The following is a 22,350-nucleotide window of genomic DNA, read 5'->3' on the forward strand; positions in this document are numbered from 1 at the left end:
GCATGTATAAAAATAAGTGCAACATCCACCTGCAAACTGGATGAATGAAGAGGCTGCCAACCTTGTTTTTGCTAGTCTTATAGCGGCATTAAACCTTTTACCCTTTCACAGCTTAGTGATTTCTGTCTCAGCTCTACCAGTGAATGTTATAGATTCATCCAGCTTTTGTTGGTTTAGTAACAGCCTTGGCCCCCGACAGCGGCACTCGCTGGTAGAGATGGATGGCGCAGTTAATGATTGTGGCTCAAAACAGTCTGCTTAGCAGCATGCTGATGTCACGGCACTACAGGAGCATGGCCTAATTAGAGTCTCCACTCTTTTGGATCACCTTCAGCCTCTCTGACCTGTTCATTAATGAGCCAGACTTTTTTTTTCTTTTCAAAAACCTTTCCTGACTTTTCTGTTCTTAGACACACTTGCTATATTATTAATTGACTCACTTGGATTCTTATTCATGTCAAAATTTTCTATATTGAAGCTGCTTTTGTTGTTTGATATCTTAGTATTGAGGTTTAATTGATTACTTAACATTAATAAAACCAGTAACTAGTGGCCATTTTATCAGGTAAACTTACCATTTAACTGCTTTTTGTACTATTACAATTACTAATTGCACTGTTTATTCACTATTATTTAATTTAAACTGCCAGAATTTGAACCTTGACCAGGAATTTTGAGTGGTGATCCATTTTCAGCATATGTCTGACACAAACATAGTAGTGTTTGGACCAATTACTGGTATGTCACTGTCAAGGTTAAGAATAGTCCACCAACCACATATATCGGATTAATAGTGGCTCTGTGCCTAAAAACGGACAAAGATGATGGGTTAGACAATGATTTAACCATATTGTAATATATTTTGTACACCTACCAGGTGGACAAATCACATCTCATTTACCTGCAATAAGTCTCACTCATCAGCCTTTAACTCATCGGTGTATTTCATTATCCAACTCTTGCACAGTTTAAATAGGTAACTTTCTTTCGGCTTCTCCCGTTAGGGGTCGCTACAGCGGATCCTCCGCATGTTTGATTTGGCACATGTTTTTACGCTGGATACCCTCCCCAATTTACCCGGGTTCGATGCCCGGGCCGCAGCGGTCAGAGCGCCGCAGCCTAACCCCTAGACAACCAGGGAACCTAGTTCAAATCATAAGTAAAAGGCAAAAAAAATAAATAAATTATTCTAAGCGGTAGAAGTGGAAGTTTAATTTATTTGGACAGAAATCTACATTATTTAACAGTGTTGCATCACCTGAAAAAGCTCAAATCTGGAGCCAAAAATTAAATGTTTCACATGAAAATGCAGAAAAAGGATACATTCCTGTTGTATTAAAATGACTATGAACACCAAGCACATCACACAAGGAAATTTTTATTTTATTAATTTTTTTTTATAAATTCAAAGCAAAGTTTCTTGGGACTTTCAAATACAATATGTCATTTCAACATCCCTAATGCTGTGTTGGAAGAGCAGGGGGCCACATATCAAAAGTAGAAGATGAATGACTGCACACTAGGGAGTAAACAGCACATTTGCAGTTTGAGACATACCAGATTGGTCACTTATCATTCACTTAGTATTAGCTCTAATAAAATGTTGCACAGTGTTGAAAGAAGATGCCATGGCACACGTTTTTCACTTAGACACCATCTACTTCAACCCAGCAGATCCTTCTTTTATACAACTGCATTCATCTTCTTAATTAAATCTTTTTTTTATTATTGCTTGTGGAAATTCTCCTCTGAACAATTTCTGAAAAAATTCATTTCTAATTACATTTGTACATTACATCTTGTGTCAATGGTAGTTTGTTTAAGTGCACGGAAGTTTAGCTAGCCCATTGCATGCCTAAAAACCTCTCAACACAGTGTCAGTATGAGACAAGATGCACATCCAGATGCATCTCTCAATGGCAGCTCAGCTCTCATTGGTATCTTATCAGTGTAGAAAAATAGAAGAGCTCCTTTCCAAATCCACACTAGCTAGTTAAGAATTTTATTAAGAAGTAATAGTTGTTGATGTACAGTATGTGTACTGTACATCAACAAAGAACTGTATACTTCTTAATAAGAGACACACTTGCAGTTATACAATATGCCCCCTTCATTTAACCCCATCTTATTCCCTCTCTTCATTTTCCTAAATCTTAGCCTTTTCTCTGTGCAGCCCTCTTTCCCCTACTAGCTGGTGTGGATTTGGAAAGCAGCCCTTCTATGTTTCTGCACTGATAAGACACCATTGAGAGCTTTCATATGCATCTGATTATTTCTGTGCTCTGGCTTACAATTTGTGCTGTTTTCTTCCCTCAGCATCTTTGAGGCTCAGCATCTGAAACAGCCTCCAGTGTGGATAAATTCCTTTTAAGTCTTTAAAACTGTTGAGAATCAGTCTTTGTTGTTCAGGAAGGTCACTTCTGAAAACTGTGTTCTCCAATTGATATAAGAATATGGAAAGCTTTAGATTTCTTTTTTTTCATCTGTAGTGACCGAGAGACTAAAGTCAGATTTGCTAGATGATTTTTGATGTGTAATATACAAATATTGATTATGTATAACAAGAGGAGTGTAAACGATTCAAATGGGAATAATTTGGCATATGAAATAAATAAATAAATGTAAATGATTTCTTTCTCTTTCTCTCTCTCTCTCTCTCTCTCTCTTCTCTCTCTCTCTCTCTCTCTCTCTCTCTCTCTCTCTCTCTCTCTCTCTCTCTCTCTCTCTCTCTTTCATTTTCTTACAGAGGCCTTTGATATGGTTTTGCGCTTGGGCCGTAACTCTACTCTCACCCTACTGAGAGAGGAGTTTCCTGGACTGGGTAGTGGAGCTAATGGTGCTGCTACTCAGCTCTTCCTGGATATGTCTCTTTACATCCTTGGATCTGATGCCAACGTAGACGACATGGTGACATCCTTCTTCTCACGCCTCTTCCCTCTTGCCTATCGCCGCCTCTTGGCCAATGGGGCATCAGCAGGAATCTCAGATGAGTGCATGCACAGGATGTGGCGTGAGGCGTCAGCATTCGGCTCTTACCCTAAGCTCATGATGACGCGTCTTTCACGTTCACTGTTGGCCACACGTCTCTTCCTTCAGGCGCTGAACCTGGGCATCGAGGTGGTAAACACCACGCAGCACCTGAAGGCAGGACGAGAGTGCGCCCGGGCACTGCTTCGCCTCTGGTACTGTCCAGTGTGTCAAGGACTGATGGAGGTGCGACCATGCAAGGCAATGTGTCTGGTGACAATGGGCACCTGTCTTGGGGGGGCAGCTGAGGTGCAGCCACACTGGAGGACCTACGTGGAGGGACTGGGCACTTTGGCAGCTGCCATGAGAGGAGGGCAGGACATTGAGGCAGTGGTACTCAGGCTGCACGTCATCATCCGGATGGCTCTCAGACACATTGTGGGGGCCAAGAGCAGAGTGAACACACAGGTCAGTTATATCCAGTTCCTATAGACTGAATCTAGAGTGCATGTGCAGTTATCACAGGAAATCATTTTATCAAATTGCTCTCTAATAAGAAAATAATTAAAATTGGTACTGCCTAAAAACTACTATTATACGTGAGTAAATTTACCACTCTCTTCACAGTGCAAGGAAATGTGTCATTTCCTGGCTGTATTAATTGCACATCCACTACAGATACCAGAAAAAGAGAGATAAAGTTTGAAAAGCACTGGATCATTCCATTAACTGATAAAGCCCCTGAAAAAGTGAGATGTCTGATTTGCACATATTTGATATTAGAGAAGGCCTAACTTGCTAGAAAAGCAAGCTAACTCATTTTTTTGTTAACCCATTCTCTAAATGTGACTCTTTAACTCTAAATTGAGTACCTGCACTATAAAATGGTTAGAGGTATTGTATCCACCACTTTCCATAAAGCGGTGCCTGACAAGCTCCCAAGTGCATCCCTCTGCCTGCTCAACGGTGACCTTTTCAGTGGGGCAGAAGGGGTTAAACAGCAATAACACACTTCAGTTGCTCTTGTGTGTATGAGGGCAAATGCTTATAAAATATTGAAAAAATACTGCTGCAACACTTGTTTTGTTTTTAGTTTCTGCATAGTAGTATCTTTAACACCCATAAGTCCACAGACACAGGCACACACACACACACACACACACACACACACACACACACACACACACACACACACACACACGCAAGCATATACATATGTGTGTTGAGGAAGGGGTTTGAAAAGGGGTGGTGGTTGGTTGATAGTGGGTGTGTGTATATGTAGGTGTATGCAGTGTTTGAACTTTGAGGTTCTGATTAGATTTCAATGTACTTCAGCATATTTTAACGTTTGGAAGTGTGTACTCAGTCCAGACTTCTTTTTTTTTTTCGAGAGCACTAGATGGAGGCATTACATCCAGCATGTTTCACTTTATTTTAGCTCCATGTTATAGTGTGAAATGTCAGCAGCAAGCACTTGCTGCAACAGCATTTTCGATTTCATCTATAAGGTGGTGTAAAACTGGGATGTCAGACTCCAGGCTTGAAAGGGCACACACAGCACATTTTAGGGCTTTTCCCGCTTTAAAACACCTGATTCAACACATCAGGCAATAATCAGGCTCTCCGTGAGTTGAATTGGTTGTGATAGAGCATTGTTTAGCAACGAAGCAAGTTTCATTAACTTTCAGCCATAATCAATCTAAGCTGATCCAGGTAAAAGAATGATGGTAGAGATGTAAAAAAATGTAATATACATGGAAATTATTGGTATGATTTGAATAACAGGAAAGTTAGAGACACAAAATCATTAATTACTCTTAGTGGTTTTACTTGGTCATAATGGATCCCAATCACCTATCCTGGGTGCAAATATATCAGGACACACATTAGGAGTGTAATGCAATTTAACTGTCTGTACCTGTTTTTTGTTTCAAATGTCCACACAACATGGGCATGGTCTATAAACCCTACCACATTGTAGAAGAAAAAACAGTAGAAAAAAACCACACTGTCAGCATGATTTATAAATTATAGTCTCACCTACTCCAAATGTGCCTGTGTATTTCAACTTGCTGGGGTTTTTTTTGTTCCTTGCAGTATCTCAGTATTTTCAAATGGATCTAATTGGTTCTGTTTCCCAAAATATGAATGAGGTAGAAGCCTCTCCTTTAAACCACAGGTCTCTATTAAGGATGCTGTAAACGTATCGTATTGTGACTACTCACTCAAGTCCACATGAAAACAAAAAAAAAAAAACGTTCTTGAGTGACTTTTTTTGTTGGGATCCAATTTCTGATACACACCTTTGGTCTCAAATGGATGCCCTGCAAACATTTCTGGAAAAGCTTTCTAAAGAAGAAAAAAATGTGCACCTCCTACTTGTATCTGTTAGGAAAACATTATTCATATTAAGACACACACACGTGTACACACACACACACACACACACACACACACACACACACACACACACACACACACACACACACACACACACAATTCCATACACATCACACATAAAATCACGCACACACACTCATTCATGCCTAGGGCAATTTAGCATAGCCTATCCACCTACCAGCATGTTCTTTGGAGATGGAAAAAACATGAAGGCTCCATTTATTTGACAAATAAATTATAATTATTTAATAGAAATTATTTTTTTGTTTGAACACATTTTGTGGGTACCAGCTGCTATTTTGAGAAACAGGATTATGCAATTTTCCTGTTTTTATTTGAACACTGATCGGTTGCATGTTTTTCTTATAGAAGTAAAATAAATCTCATTATAGTTCAGTGTTCCTAGAGAATTATTTTAATAATTTTCAGTCAAATTGTCTTTATACATATTTTATGGCATCTTTATGAAAATGGCTAGTTCGGTTGGTAGAAGAATGTGCTTTAAATAATAAACAAATTTGGACTGTCTGGCATCCAGCCCTGATCAATATAATTGTCTAGATCACACTTTGAATTTGCTAAAGTATATTTCCTTTAATCCCTTTACTGAAAGAAATTCTTGGCTACACCACTACTAGCCATGTCCAGAAGCTTAGTGTGCTCATGAAATCCCACAATGCACTACACTAGGTTAGTGTTTAAATAAGGTACACCGAAGACATATAATACCCAAATCCCATATATGGGAATAGGGAGTAGGGCATCGATGTGGACACAGGGTCAGTAGCACGGGCATCACTGTAGAGTGCAGTCTCGTATTGCCGTGTCCTTGACTGCAGTATCGTGCAGATTTAAAATGCAGACCTATCACTAGAAGAAACTAAGTGCATGTGAATGTGTGTATGTGTGGTTTAGAGAGTTTTGAGTAGGAAGAAGTGAACTGCTCTCTATTGATTACAGTGTGTAACTAGAGGAGTGAACCGTGATCTATATTTAGAAGATGTAGGACTAAGTGAGCTTGCCCAAACAGGACACTGATCTTTTGTCCCTGGAAAGCAGTCTGAAACTATTGGTCTTAATCAGTCTAAGAGACTGTTTTGGCTTGCTGGTGAGCAAAAGTACTGAGTGTCTCTCAGAGTGATTAGGTTCTTTTGGTTTATCTCATCCTGCTTAAACACTGTCATCTGTACCAAGATGACATTCCTACTCATCAAATCTCCATTCTTCTATTACTTCTTTTTTTCTATTACATCATGTGAGAAAGAGGGACAAAAAGATGATGCATGTTTTATGGAGCACTATTTTTACCAGTTACCGAGCAGAAGTAGAAAACTAATGATGATGATGATGATGAGCGAGAGAAAGAGAGAGAGAGAGAGAGAGAGAGAGAGAGAGAGAGAGAGAGAGAGAGAGAGAGAGAGAAGGATTAGAAGGGCATGGGCCGCTGTTAAGGAGTTGAATGTGTGTATGTCTCAGAGGGAAGAAAGAAGAAATACACACAGAAACACAAGCCAGAACATGGGGGGAATGGAAGGAAGTGGATGTGGATGGATGTGGATGGCTGCAAAAAGGAGACTGGCTGCTTTCTGATTGTCCATTTGGCATCATTGAGGAGAAAAATATGTCTGCATGGCACATTCTTTGGGTTTCCCCATATATTCCCCGCTATTATTTACCCCTCACTGGATGAATTTTGCAAACTGCTTCTGCGTCTAAAGATGTCAGAAAGTTTAGCGTGGGCATAAAGGGAACCTTTAGTCAGCTTCATCATTTATTTCCATAAAGCAGACTGTTCTTTCGAGTTCATTTATTATTTATTTCCAAAGCAAACTTTTATGCCGCATTCAATAATTTATGCATGATCAAAACAAGGAATATATATATTTTTAGCCTGATCTATATTTACTGCATCTGTATTGTTAGTCAGTATGATTGCATCACATGATTGTACTGAGAAAAGCTCCGAAAAGTAAAATAGTCTGTATTCAATTTTAATTGACATTTAAGGCCATTTGTTGAACTCGTCACAATTATATACACATATACACTATATAGACAAATGTTTGTGGACGTATGATGAGAAGATTTGCATGTATTTTATGGACACCCCATCCCACATTTAGTCCCTGTTATCTGTTATAATAACCTCCACTCTTCTCGGAAGGAGGACCACTAGATTTTGGAGTGTCGCTATGAAGATGTACTCATTCAGCCACAAGAGTGTTAGTAAAGTCAGATACTGATGTAGATTAAGGAGGCCTGGGGTGCAGTCAGCATTCAAATTCATCAAAAAAATTTTCAGTAGGGTTCATGTTCGAGCTCTATAGCAGACTACTTAAGATCTTCCACTCCAACCCAAGTAAACCATATCTTCATGAAGCTTGCTTTGTCACAGTCATGCTGGAACAAGTTTAAAGAACAAAAATGTAATGATACTGCATCCAAATACATCTTATATGCCTCCATATTTGTGGTAACAGTTTGGGGTACATATGTGCTAGAAAAGTGAGGTGTCCTAATACTTTTGTCTATATAATGAACAGTATAACATGAATTCAAAAAGTCAAAACAAGGCATAAGTATATATTTTTGCAACACTGTTCTTATTTGTAAAGAAGAAATGAAATAGATATAGAGCTTAATTAACAAAACACCTGATGAATTCATGAGTGTTTTAATTATTATTTTTTTTTACCTTTAGTAAGTGCTTTATCCCAGTGGCAATGAATCTGGAACCCAAGCCAGAAACAAATACTGGATGGGATGCAAGTGCATTGCAGCACACCATGCACACACATACGCTTATTCACACCTAGGAGCAATAACTCATAGCCAATCTACTTAACAGCGTGTTTTTAAGAGGTGAGAGGAACCTGACAAACCCAAAGGAAACCTACACGGATATGAGGAAGTTTTGCATGACTTTTCAATTAATTATACAAAAGCATGCATTCCTGAAACACAATAGCTGTCCTAATGACTTTATATTATTTCTGCCAGGTAACAACTTCAAATTGTTCACAGTAATCAGACATGCATACAGAAACACTGACATATTCCTTTAACTGTTTTGCTGTGAAACACACACGACTGGCAGTTGTGAAGCAATTATCCAGCATGTGCTCCTGTAAATACATAACGTGACTGTGCGGAAGTGTGTTTGAGAGTGTGTGAGAGAGCGCAAGATATCTTTCTTGAGTGCTAATGCCTGGCCTGACTCTCCTATTTTCCTCTGGGTGTGTAAGGTAATAGATAGATAAAAGTAAAAATAGTTGGTAGATATTTCAGAACCCTCACCGACACAGCTCTTATCTAGCGGTTCTCCAGTAGCCTGGCTGCCATGTTGGCCGTGTTACTAATACTCTGCTAATAAGAGAAACAATCTCACCCACACTCTCCCCTGTGCCACAGGTCCCCTGAGTCCCACACGTGCAGCCGCCAAACTCAGAGGAAAAGCACAAGCCCCACATTAATCAAGGCCAGAGGCGAGAAGGGCCTCTCTGCACGCACGAAATTACATTGGGAGAGGCTGCCCACTAATGATTTCCCCAGAGAAAGCAGGAGGAAGAGCATTAGAAGAAGAGAGTGTGCCATGGCTGTGAATTAGTGGGCGTCTGTGTGTTTGTGAGAGCATTGCAAAAGAGCATGTGTGTGTGTGTGTGTGTGTGTGTGTGTGTGTGTGTGTGTGTGTGTGTGTGTGTGTGTGTGTGTGTGTGCTATGAATGTTGCAGAGAAAATCTGGACTTACACTAATATACATCATGTTGCATCAGGATGGAAGTTAAATCTGAATTTAAAATTGTGTTGTAAACAGTGTTATCACCTTCACTCTACACGTGCTTCAGCATAAAATGTAGTCCCCTGTGGGGATGCCTACTAGAAAGGGTTTCTATTGATCTATACTAATGGTACGATCATAGAGCAAAATGTCTTTGAGATGTGTGTACGTGTGCATGCATGAGTATGTGCGTTGGGTTGTAGGCACCCCCTGATAATGGCCTAGTAAATATTTGCATATTGGGATGTATGATTTAATACACCAAAGCACCAATGTATTTCAGAGTATGATTTCTCAAAAGTTCTGATTCATTTTCTGTAACTGCAACACTGTAAGCTGTTAATTGCAGTGATAATAAAACATGATGATTTCTATAGTGACAACTTAGCCAGGGTCTTTTATGGTGGATGTTCTAACAGATTGAAAACGTGTAATGCTCTTTGGGTCGGGATATTTGCCATTACTGTCTCCTCCTGACAATCAGAACAAAAAGCCCTTTTTTTTGAGTGTGTTACGCTTTTTTATAATGCAGAATGGGCAGTGGATGCAAAGCTTGTATTTAAGGAAATGGAAGTGTGTGTTTGGCATGCTTTCCCAGTTGGCAGTTTTGTGAAGAGCAAGAAAATTGTTTTACTTTTTTTTTACGTTTTAAGTGTTTTGGGGTAAATGTGTTCATGAGGAGATTTATTGAATTTATTTTTTGTATCAATAAGAGATAATAGTATAACCTGAAATTTTCCAACAAGGAACAATCTGTAACAGAGGACTTTGTGTTTTTTGTTAAAATGAGAAAGGATGAGTGAACGAGAGAATGAATAGTTATAGCTGGTAAAACACCAGCAAGTGACCACAAAATTGTACTTGTTTTTGCAGACATCACACAACATTAATTATAAGTATTGAACGCGAAATGATATCTTATAATCTTAAGTTATTTATAATAACAGACATTTTGCGTACAACTATGCTACATATACATAACTACAGACTTATGTACACTATGTGAACAAAAAGATTGAGACACCTGACTTTTCCAGCTATGTGTGGTTTTTTCTTAAAGCATTTCTCACAACAAAGTCGTAGGCACACCATCAGCTTGAAATATTCCCTTTACTTGAGCTAGGAGACCCAAACCTGTTCCAGCATGACAATGCCCCTGCGCACAAAGTGAAAATATGGTGTACGTGGTTTGGGGTGGGAGATCTTGAGTGGCCTGCTATAGAGCTCTCAACTAAACTAAACCCTATTGAACACTATTGGGATAAATTGGAATACCAGGCCTCTTCACCCTACATCAGTACTTGACATTACTAATAGCCTTGCAGCTGAATTATCAAAATCACACTTCCAACATGTAGTGGAACACCTTCCCAAAAGTGTGGAGGCCATTATAAAAGCAAATTAACAATAAATCTGGAATGGGATGTTCATAAAATACATATAGTGTATGTACACATTAAATACAAGAATGTGTTGTACAATACAGTACAATTACAGTTTTACAATTACAATTAACTGTTTGTTGATTCAATAACTGTGTGTCACCAGAGGTTCAATTAACTGTTTGTTGATTCAATAAAGCAAATTTTCCTTCACAATTCCATTATTCCTGCATTCCTATAAGCATTTTCTTCCTGAAATATGAAAAATACAGATGTGGTGTGTAGAGATTAGTTTGGATTGTACTGTCCCATATTTCTCATTACAGGTGTGTGCCGTCTTCATTTTTAGACATTCAGATTTTCACAATATGCGTGTGTGTTTTCTCTTCCCACACATTATAATGGAGACGTCTATGTGATGCTTGTTTCCATCGGTATTCTGCAGCTGGTATACTGCACATATTCACTTATAGCCAGCCGGGCACAATTAGCTGCTAACATTACACCCCAGAATTCAGTCCAGAATTAAGAATTAAGTTGCTGAATCCCTTGGGAAATTAATCCAGGAGCAATTCATTAAAGCGCAAGCTAAACAGAAACATGCATTTGCATTTTTATTGCACCTGAATACAATAGACACTTTCTATTATCATCCATGCACAGAGAAGGGCCTCTGTGTTTAATATGATGATGTTGTCCCATATAAAAACAATAGCGTTTATCCGAGAGAACAAGAGGCTGCGCAGGATGATGATTAGTAAAAGAACAAGGTGCAAGTGGCTGACTAGCTTGACAGCGATGTTGCTTTGTTATGTAAATCCTATTGTCACACGTCGCCCAAATAAACAAACTGGAGAAGAAAGCTATGCTGCGAGCCAAGTGATTAGCTGAATAAGGGGAAAAAAACTTTCGGGGGCGTTCTGGCTCATTAATGTCTTCCCTCTTGCTCTGCATTCCAGCACTGTTTTCACCATGCACTTGTACACTTGGAAGGCCCTAAAAGATGCCAGCGGGAATTCCCCCAAGGGAAACTGCTAGTTGACAAGGGCAATTTAAAAGGGTTTTTGTTTTGGTTACGCAGCCTCTTCTCTGAATGAAATACTTGGCCTCTGTCCAAAAGTGCACACTACCATACAAAACAATGTCTTAAATATAACTGTGTGTCACCAGAGGTTCATTCATGTAGACATATTATTTAGTGCAACAGTAAACAGAGCATGCAGACCTAATACGCTTTTTGTTTTTCAGGTAAGCAGCATGTGTTCACACACACCCCAGCGCAAGGCTCGTGCAGTTACATCACCAGTGGAGCAGGCGCTTATCATCCAACCAGTCAACTTTGATCCAGATGAGACTCTTTCTGGACAGCGCAGGTAATGGATTAATAAATGGGTGCGCAAAGGTGTTATACTGCATAGGAGCCACAACATTGCACAGTTTTGTGGAGTTTTATATTATAGGCATGGTAGTGAACTGATCCAGCACCATATTCACAAATACATTTCCTTACCCCACTAGTTCCTATCCAAGACTTTCCAAGAGAGGATCTTTTCTTAAGATTTAGAATAAGAATTAGAAGCAATAGACAGTTTTTCAGTGTACAGTATGTAAGACTGATTGGCTGATACTGTAGTTGTCTGTGTTGAAAACTAATGAATGAAATCGCAATTCATATTAAAATAAATATTTGCTATTTCACCTGTTCTGCATACATGAACAATTTTCCTTCCCTAGCTTCTGGCCTCATATTTTTTTATATATATACATATACATATTTTGAAATTATTTTAATAATTTTATTTACTGAACAAAAAAAATTGTCTAATACCAACATGCTCTTTGTTAAAAAAGAAAAACAAAGGAATTCCCCCTTAGTCAATCAATTAAACAAGGGTAATTGATTCTTCAGTTCAATTATATTTGACACACCCAGATGAATTCATTATTCCCTATTGAATCTTAAAATCATTTAAATAGAACCTTTTTAGCAAAATGAAGTAGGCTAAAACAACACAGTATATCAAAATTAAAATAATTTCTGGAAGGGTTCAGGAATAAAGTTGTTTAAATATATCAAAGAGGGTTCTATCTTGTCTGAAATGGGTTATGGAGCCATTTCTAAGGATCTGGAACTCCAGCAAGAGCCATTATCTCCAAATGGAAAAACTTATAACAGTGATGAATCCAAGAAGTGGTTGGTCTACCCAGAACGCAGCATTCATGATTCAATATTTAGAAAGAGACTCTGCAAAATGGTATCTAAGAGAGAGTTACATGGCAAAAATCACTGTATAAAAATCACAATAAGGGTTCGACTTAAGTTTGCCAAAATTCACCTCAATGACCTCCAAAGATAATGTCAAGATAATGTTCTGTGATGAGTTTAACGTGAAATTTTTGAACAACATGAGATTGACTCCCTCTGGCATAAAGCTAACACAGCTTTTCACAACAAAACAACGTAATGACAACATAGCAGTAGAAGTGTGATGGTGTGAGTAAGCTTTGCTGCTCCAGGGCCTTGACCATAATTGAGGAAAACACGAGTTCTGCTCTCTACCAGAAATTCCTGAAGGAATATGTCCAATCACCAGTCTGTGATGTGAAGCTCAGGATATGCAGCAAGACAGCAATCTAAAGTACAATCGCAAGTCTAGCTCTGAACAGCATGAAAGAAACAAAATTAAAGTTTGGGGTAAGTTTGGCCTTGTCCTCACTTAAACCCCACTGAGATGTTGTGGAAGGATCTTAAATACAAAGATCATGAATAAAAAACTTTTATGTGGCTAAAATAAAGCAATGATTTGAAAGAAGAGTAGGCTAATATTCATTCACGGCATTTGGCAGACACCCTTATCCGGAGTGACTTACAATGAACTCATTTATACAAATGAGCAATTGAGAATGTAGGGCTCTGCTCAAGAGCCCAGCAGTGGCAGCAGGATTGGAACTCATGATGTTCTATTCAGAAGCCCAACATGTTAACCACTAAGATACCACTTCCTCTATATTCCTCTACAGCAATGTGTAAGACATCTCCAGTTATCACAAGCCTTTGGTTATAATTGTTTTTCTTTTAATACATGAAGTTTTGTGTTGTCATATATTACATTTTGAATGAGGATCTAAAACAGGGGTGTCCACAAAGGGCCGGTGTGAGTGCAGGTTTTCATTCCAACCAAGCAAGGCAACACCAATATCTCCCTGATTAAATCTAATGATTTTCATTTTCAATGACTATCAGGTCATATACATTGCCTGGGATTCAATGAAAACCTGCACCCACATCGGTCCTTTGTGGAAAAGACATTTGAGAAAATATGTAAAATGAGGAAATCACAAGGCACTGTATTAGATTTAATATTAAATCATTTATTAAATTATAAATAAAAAAATTATTTAAGGATTCACAGTAATTTATAATCTTGTTCCAAAGTGATTACGTTTAAACTAAATGAAAATATAGTACCGTGCAAAAGTCTATGGAATTGTTTATGGATTTCATTATAATAGATACAATTTAATGTATTAGGAAATGCTTGCATATTAATAAGCGATATAGCACATACCTGATGGCATGGTTCCTCACAACTCCAGGATACAAGTAATTGAATTGGTTTAAATAAATCACCTCTGATGTGAATGGGTGTGCATGCTCTGCAATGGACTGGTAACCCATCTAGGGTGTAGTCCTACCTCACACACCCAGTGTTTCCAGGATAGAATCCGGATCCCCACCAACCCGGTCCGGGATTAAGGATTCACTGAAAGTGAATGAATGAGACACTATTTGTCAGATAAGAAGATAATCAGACCTGACTAGGACCTGTAGAGAGAGAAGCAAGTGGGAGCCAAAGCCAAAATTTAAATCTTCATTATTTTTTAAAGCATCTTACAATTTATGTTTTATGTAATGCATAACTTTATTCTGGGCTACTTGCCAAAAATATATTTGGGATATTATAAATTAAATACAAGTTGGTATTTAATGTAATGTACATATAATTTCAATGTTTGATACAAACATCAAGATTTTCTATGCATTAAAGTGTCTAGGACATTGTAGTTGGTAAATACACAAAGCATTGCAAAAAATATACTCTTTATAGGGTCTCTAAAATAAACAATTTTGCTGACTAGAATGTGCACATTTGTGTACAGTTGCTTGACACTGATTAAGATGGGTATAGTACATTACACTGTAGAATTCCTCCACTTAAGAAATGAAATTGACAGTAAGTCAATAATGAGCCTAATGGCTAAATTATGGTTGAAGTTATTCATTGTGCATTTGTGTTTTTGGTACAACTCAAAAAGTACACTGTTGTCTTGTAGAGCAGTAGTCATGAGAGCTGGCTAGCATGCTGTAACAGATAGCTCTAGAGCATAGCACTCTATGCTCACTTGCAGTGCGCTCTCAGCAAGTATAATGTTCAGTGCTGTCCTCTGATTTTGCCCTTAACCTTCACCTAGCTGCCCAATGGGCTTGCTTTCAACTCAGACTGGACTCTATTCTTAATGATGACTTGTGCAATACTGACCTGAGGTGTGTGTGTGTGTGTGTGTGTGTGTGTGTGTGTGTGTGTGTGTGTGTGTGTGTATGTGTGTGTGTGTGTGTGTGTGTGTGTTACTATGTGTAGGAAATATGACCAAAATTCCAACACTACAAGGATGGTTTATTAATCATGTTACATAAAATGCACAATATTCCATTGAATCAAGTAAAGAAGTAAATATTTTGTGATTATTTATTTTTGTTATATGTATTCATATTTTATATATTTATTTAAATTTTCTGTATTTATTTTTTAATTTTAAAACTATTTTGTCGACAGACAAAAATGTAATGTAATTATATATTTGTACAGGTGGATTTGCATGTCAGAATGTGTTGTGTATGTGTGTGTGTGTGTGTGTATGTGTGTGTGTGTGTGTGTGTGTGTGTGTGTGTGTGTGTGTGTGTGTGGTGGTGCTGACAGAGAGGGGCTCATTAACACAGGCTTTGTCTCCTGCCGTGACAATGACATTGAGCTGCCTTCTGCCTTCTCCATCTTGCGCTCTTCCTCCCTCCCTCTCACCGATGAACAGATGAGTAAGCCTGGGCCAGAGCAGCAGGCTGTGCAGACTGATCCTCAATGCTATTTACCATCAAAACACTACAAATCAACTTATTATTACTGGAAACACAGAGAAAATGGAGGAGATCTGATTTCAAAGACTCCCCTCCCCCTTCATTTCCCACATGTTTCTATTTTGCTACTATTTTAATTCTGATTATAAGTTCCTATTCCTGTCTAAACCATCACCCCTTTCATATGTCTACTCTTTTTTTATTTTGTATTCTCAGAGAGTTGATCCAGAGTCTGAGGGGATTCAGTTTCTTCTATGCTAATCTTGGGGAGACTCTGTGCAGTCGAGAGCCTGCAGCACTCAACGGCTCCCTCTGCTGGAATGGGCAGGAGATGACAGACAAGTGAGTAAACAACAGTATCGCCACAACACACACAGACCATATATGAATGCATGATTCATTTTCTTTAAGGTGTCATGTATATGTTTTCAAATATTTCATCTCATCTCGTGTAGCACAATGAATTATAGAGCAGAATGTGTTGTAGGTGTCCATAAGCAAGGAAACATATTATATGCTGCTGTTTGTAATGTAATACTGAGGGATAGGTTATAAGGGAGGCAATTGACTTTAGTTGTGTTGTGTGCCTGAGGCAGAGAGAGTGGAGGTAGGTGAATTGAAGGTTGTGTTTGTCGAGAAGTGATGAGCTGTGCACACTCCATCCTTCGGTTGACAGGCGTTGTGGTGTAAATCTTGACTCAGCCTGCGTGAAGGGTTATTAATGTCATTGATGCTGTTGCTTCTCCCCTCTTGCTTAATTGCTCCTTCGATTGCATTCACTCTCCATTCACCTAGCGGAACCCAATTTTTAGTTTGCCAATTATATATATAGTTCCCTTTGCCCTATGTCTGTGCACCTCCACCTTCCATAACTTTGTCTCACTTTTGATCTCAGCCAGGATAACACAGTTCTCTTCGGTTCTCTGCCATTAAAACCATTGAAATATATTTATTTCTCTGTTTCTGTCTACATTCCCATTTAGATCATGCGGGTGTCATGTTGCTTCAGCAGCTGCTGGATTTGATATCTGTGTCACTCTTGTTTTATTTGTGTAATTGCGGTATGTGGCTAAGCTGCTCACTAGGGTGCTTCAGATTTGAGATCTGACGGCCAGAAAAGCAGTAACAGCACTCAATCACTGTAGCCTGATGAGCAACAAGCCTTTTAGAGACATGAGAGAATGTCAGTGGTCACTCTTCTACCTTCTTGAGATAATTAGAACCAGAGATGGGGAGAGACAAATAGTTTACAGCTGTGGGAGAGAATGCGCAGATGCATGAAAATGACATCTGTGATGACATTCTAATTTGCTGGGAATAGAGTCAGCTGCAGAATTATTCGCATTTTCCATTTGAACATTCAGAGGTTACAGGTTTATTGGATAATTATGGCTCAAGAAAAATAGTTCCTGCAGCTCTCTGTTATAGGATTCTATATAGAACCTTTAAGGGTGAAAACAGATCATATTTCTAAAAGTATATTTAACGTTTCCTCCAACAGCAATAATCTTTGGAAGATTGCTTTTGCATAGTATTTCTATAACAAAAGTAATACATATATATACTTATGTTGCACTACCAACGAATATATCAAATAAATGTTAGTAATAACACTGATTATTTCTGTGTGTTCAGGATCTCTATTGTTGAGTGTATACAACCAAACCCAAAAGAAAGTTGTAAAATTGCTTGTAATGTATAGAAAAATGCATAAACAATTGTCATTTTATGCAGCAGTCATCTCAGTCTCTAGATTTTAATTATGTTAAAAATCTGTGGTGTAAATTGTATAAATGCAGTCACCAAATGAAGAATGTGAAGGTTTGATCTTGAAATATTCTGCATGGGGTGTCCGCTAGGTTTAGTATAAGACTGATGTTCTTTTGGTCTTATGGTCAGGTGTCTGCAAATCTTTGTCCATATACTGTATCTATTTGTACTTAATTAGTATATGTATAAGAATTAGTGTATTAAGGAGGGAAGTATAATGTCCATACACATCTTTTACAGCATTGTAAATGTTTCATCTTTTGCACATAATTTTCTAAAAAATAGTGGGGAAAATAACACATTTGTTTAAACGTGCATTTCCTGTTCTTGCATTTCTGCCTGTGCATCTCTTAACAGATATTATTATTCTTTAAATGAATTATTAGTCTTTTTTCAGACACATTATTTCAATAATCGGAAAAATCCTATTATCTATACACCTTCGAATAATAATATTTGCAAACTATTTACATAATGGACAAAACATGGATGGATAAACAGAATAATCAGAGCACTCACTACCGGTCACTTTCACTAATAATGTACCCCGCTGCATCACTTTGCTCTCTCAGGCATTCCACAAACTCATAATTTCAATCAAAATGTTAAAGATGTCTGATAATAATACACTAAAGAATACAAGGTGGCAATATTCCCCATGTTACTATAATCCCACACTTGAAAGATTAATCATTTCAGAGGATAAATTGGTACAGTAAAAACACCATTAACTCGAGTTGTGCAGCCAGTAAGAGAAAGTTGCATCTCCCTGGACAAAAAATGGTTTCTGTGTCTCCTCACGTTAATAATAGGCACAGTAAAGTAAAGATTCTGTCAATGTCTTAAACCTGCTGATCTAAGAGATTTTCTAAGGGACTGATTTGACTGGCTAGTTGAAGTGTACCAATGTTGCATCATGCTTGTCAAACAAGTCACACCCCACAGTTCTCATTCTGGAGTTTAACAGTTTTAGTGGTAAAGTCTGCTTTTAGCGTTTCTCTACATTATATTTATCCAGGAGCACACCTTCTCGGAAGTTAGGTATATTTTCCTTCCTCTCTTGGTTGTTATATGTTAATTAAATCTAATTACCATGCATGTCTTTAATCCAATTGTCCACATTACTTATCTAATCACTTGTTGATTATTTAAACAAACACAGCAAACAGTGAAGATGGTGAATGTTCAAGGATACATTTAGTAGGTATGGATTGTCAAATCTGACTCGGTTAAACCTAAATAGGAGAAGAAGAATTCCTAAAACTCTGGGATCATGTAGGAACAGTGGAGGTCAGAGAGGTTTTTTTAGAGATTCTAAATTTTCCAAATAAAGAATGCATCTCCAGAGCCTTTACAATTGTACCAAATTCTTGCAATCATCCTTGACCTTTTTATCGGGGCATTTGCATTTTTAATCTGTTTGTGTTTGTGGATTTGACTATGACGAGCTCACATAATACGCAGAGGAGACTCTCTCAGATCTCTCAGGTAGATCAGATAGTCAATGACTATTTCTGGATATTGAAACTTTTTTCTGTACAGCTTTTGTTCTCTTCTGGTCTTTATACTCCCCCATATTACCTCAAGGATCTGATTGAGTAGTAGGCTGGCACTGAGGTAGTATTGAGATTATTCTTTTTATTAATTTAATAGAATAACTTTGAAAATTCAATGAAAACTTTCCCTGGATTTTGCATTTTGAACACTACTGTTAACATTCTTGCAAACAAGTCAATTAAGGAAAATAACTCCCTCGTGGACCATTTCTAACATGCCATAGTAATTGTGATTTAACCTCAATGTCTCTTTCACTCTTCTGTTACCTCAATTTGTGTAATGGTACTGTATCGAAGCACAATGTACTTGAACAGTTACAGTCAAGTTGCCTAATTTAATCATTTTATGTCATATAGGCGAACAGAAAAATCTTAACAGAATAACGATTCATAAGAACATTTTACAGAAAGTATGAAAGTCTTAGGACCTGTGCGTTCACAACCATACACTGAAGTGTCTTAATTAATCTTTACACAGATGCCATTTTTAATAAATCAAAATTTGATTCATCTTGAGATCAAAAGCATCCAGCCTTGCCACTGAACACTTGGCACCCATATCAAACACTCTTGGTACCCATATTCTCACTCTCTTTCTCTCTTTCTCTCATTCTCTCATACTCCTATTTTTTTTTTATCTTCATATCTCTTCTATCTGGAATAATATGTGTGTGTATTATTAATGTGATGATTAAAGGCGGAAGGTGGGCTGCCATCAAGGCTAATAAGGAGAATAAATAAGTATGCAAATGTAATTTGGTTTAATGAAGAAACATAGCGAATGTAAATGATGATGGGTTATGTCATGGCTAAGAATGGCCCATGATCTCATATCTTTGCTCTAAGCCCCCCCATCCCTTTCTTTTTTTTCTCTTTTTCTTTCTTTCTGTTAATAATTTTTTTATGAACCATTTGTATTTATGTGAGGTAATGGTAAGGATTATTAATCTGCTTTATAGCTGGCACTGATAGAAAGTCACATTCTGTGGGCAATGCTCACACTCTACCACAAGCAAACAAGTTACGTAACGTGTTATTGACTGTAGTGGAGTTGTAAGGTTGACAGTGTAGTGTTAGTGCAAGTGTAAGGTGTGTGTCAGAGTTGTATTTGTGGCTGCTTAGAGTCTCATTGCTGCTGTGTCCGTCAGTCTCTGTGATAGCAATTCTCTGTGCATCAACACTAATTACATTTTAATAGGAAGTAATCTACTGGAAAGAGACAGAGAGAGAGAGAGAGAGAGAGAGAGAGAGAGAGAGAGAGAGAGAGAGAGAGAGAGAGAGAAAGAGAGAGAGAGAGAGAGAGAGAGAGAGAGAGAGAGAGAGAGAGAGAAATGCCTAAAAGCACTTTTCTACATTCACATGCACAGACACCCACACACCCACTTGTAAAGAAATTAACGATACATTACTTATTATTACTATGATATTTATATAACTGTAAATACACTATAGGGATAATTTATATTGGACTTCTGACTTTTACAGCCATATGTGTTCTTCATGATCTTCCCCAAACTGTTACCACAAAGTCTTTGGATGTGGTACTATTAAATCTTACCTCCATTTGAGCTAGAAGACCCAAACCTCTTCCAGCATGACATTGCCCTTGTGCACAGTGCAAGCTCTATGAAGATATATTGTTTACATTATATTGTCTATGAAGATATATTGAACACCTCTGGGATCAAATTAAATGCTGACTGCACCCCAGGTCTCCTCATCCTACATCAGTACCTGCTTTTAGTAACATCCTTGTGGCTGAATAAACACAAATCTCCATTAACACTCATAAATCGACATGTGGAATGGGTTCTAAAAGCACACATGAATCTTATGGTCAAGTGTCCACAAACCTTTGTGTAGTTTAGGATTCAGTTGTGTTGCTTCATATGTAAATTGACATGATTGTGCATAGATTTTTAATAGAGATTCCCTGCAAATTTTTAATCTGTATTCAGTTGTAAAGTATGTGATATGGAAATTGCCACATACACAGACACTCTCTTGGGAGAGAGAACTCTCTTTTTAGCTCACATGAAAAGTCCAGTTAATTAACATTTTGTATGAAAAGCTTTTTTTCTACAAATTGCAATAATCATAATGTATATTTTACCACTAGATGGCAGTATTGTCCGCGTTTATGTTTATAACTAAGCTTCAGAAATAAAATAAAAATATAAAAAAATAAATAACTGGCTCACATGGCTTGTGAGTGTTAGACTTCTAGCCTAATGTCTTTGTTGTGTTTGATTAGGTTTTCAGGTCCAGGGCCGAAGAAAAACCACCCTCATGGATCAGACGCCAAACACAAGCACCCTGAGCCTGTGGTCAGCCAGATCATCGACAAACTCAAACACATCAACCAGGTAAGTGTGGATCACATTCTGATATTCTCTGTATCATTATTTTCACTCAACACACATACATTGGGCTTTGTGGGGGTGCTCTGTCATGAGGAACCCAGCCATAAGGGTCTGCAGGCATCCTCAAAACAAACCAATGCTGGAGACTGCCTGCCTTGGTCCCTTGACAATACAACAGGTGGTCGAGACATCAGCTTTTTTTTCTGTGTGTGTGTGTGTGTGTGGATGTGATTATAAAACAAGGCTTGTTAAAATGTTTGCAATGTAAAAACTGCTTTACACAGATCACACAGACTGTAAGTTATTGTTTGACATAACTAAACTTTTCCACCCACAAATCAGTTTTGTTTTGTTTTGTTTTTTCACCAAAAATTGTGTGTCATGTGTGCATTGCTTATGCTTGAGTTTTGGTTTGGGACATGAAAAACATGTTAGTTGGCATAATTTAATTATTTTTACTTGAAGTACTTACTTAATATAACTATGATACCTTAATGATTGAATTGTAATGAAACACAGAATCTTAATTCAAGATAGTGTGAAGTTGTGTCACGATATAATACATTTTTGACACAGCAGTAATAAGCATTTTCCAGAATGTGTTATTTAGGTTTTCATTCTTAATTATTTAAACATTTATTATGGAAAATGTACAATAATTGAAACTTAATGAGGAAACAGTGTTTTTTGTTATCTATTAACAGATAATAATAATTAAAAGAATTATGTAGAAGCAGTTGTAAAATTGATGCTTTTCGAGCAACACTAAAAACTCTTGTGCGATGAAAAAGGAACAAAATGAAACATACCTCAGCTTTCACTGGACTGCCGCTAGGGGGCGTTTTTGAAGCGTAGAGCTTTTTCTTTCTGTTAAGTAGTTCTGTTGTCAGTCATCAGAGATGTAAAGTACACACATCCTTCATTCAAGTAGAAGTACAGATACACATGTTTCCAAAAACTTTCACTGACTATACTTTACTTTTTCACTAAAGTTGGAGTAAAG

General features: G+C 37.7%; 1 protein-coding gene across 1 annotated transcript in view; it reads left to right on the top strand.

The window, feature by feature from the left end:
- The window catches only part of gpc3 (glypican 3), a 106,205-nt gene that overhangs the window by 50,535 nt on the left and 33,320 nt on the right, over positions 1-22,350 (top strand). Inside the window, exons 3-6 of the mRNA XM_083561702.1 lie at positions 2,747-3,435; positions 11,776-11,900; positions 15,875-16,000; positions 21,239-21,350. Of these exons, the coding sequence (XP_083417828.1) occupies positions 2,747-3,435; positions 11,776-11,900; positions 15,875-16,000; positions 21,239-21,350 (1,052 nt within the window). The remainder of the gene's footprint in view (positions 1-2,746; positions 3,436-11,775; positions 11,901-15,874; positions 16,001-21,238; positions 21,351-22,350) is intronic.

This window comes from Silurus aristotelis (genome assembly GCF_946808225.1).
Source record: "Silurus aristotelis genome assembly, chromosome: 14".
Lineage (NCBI taxonomy): Eukaryota > Metazoa > Chordata > Actinopteri > Siluriformes > Siluridae > Silurus > Silurus aristotelis.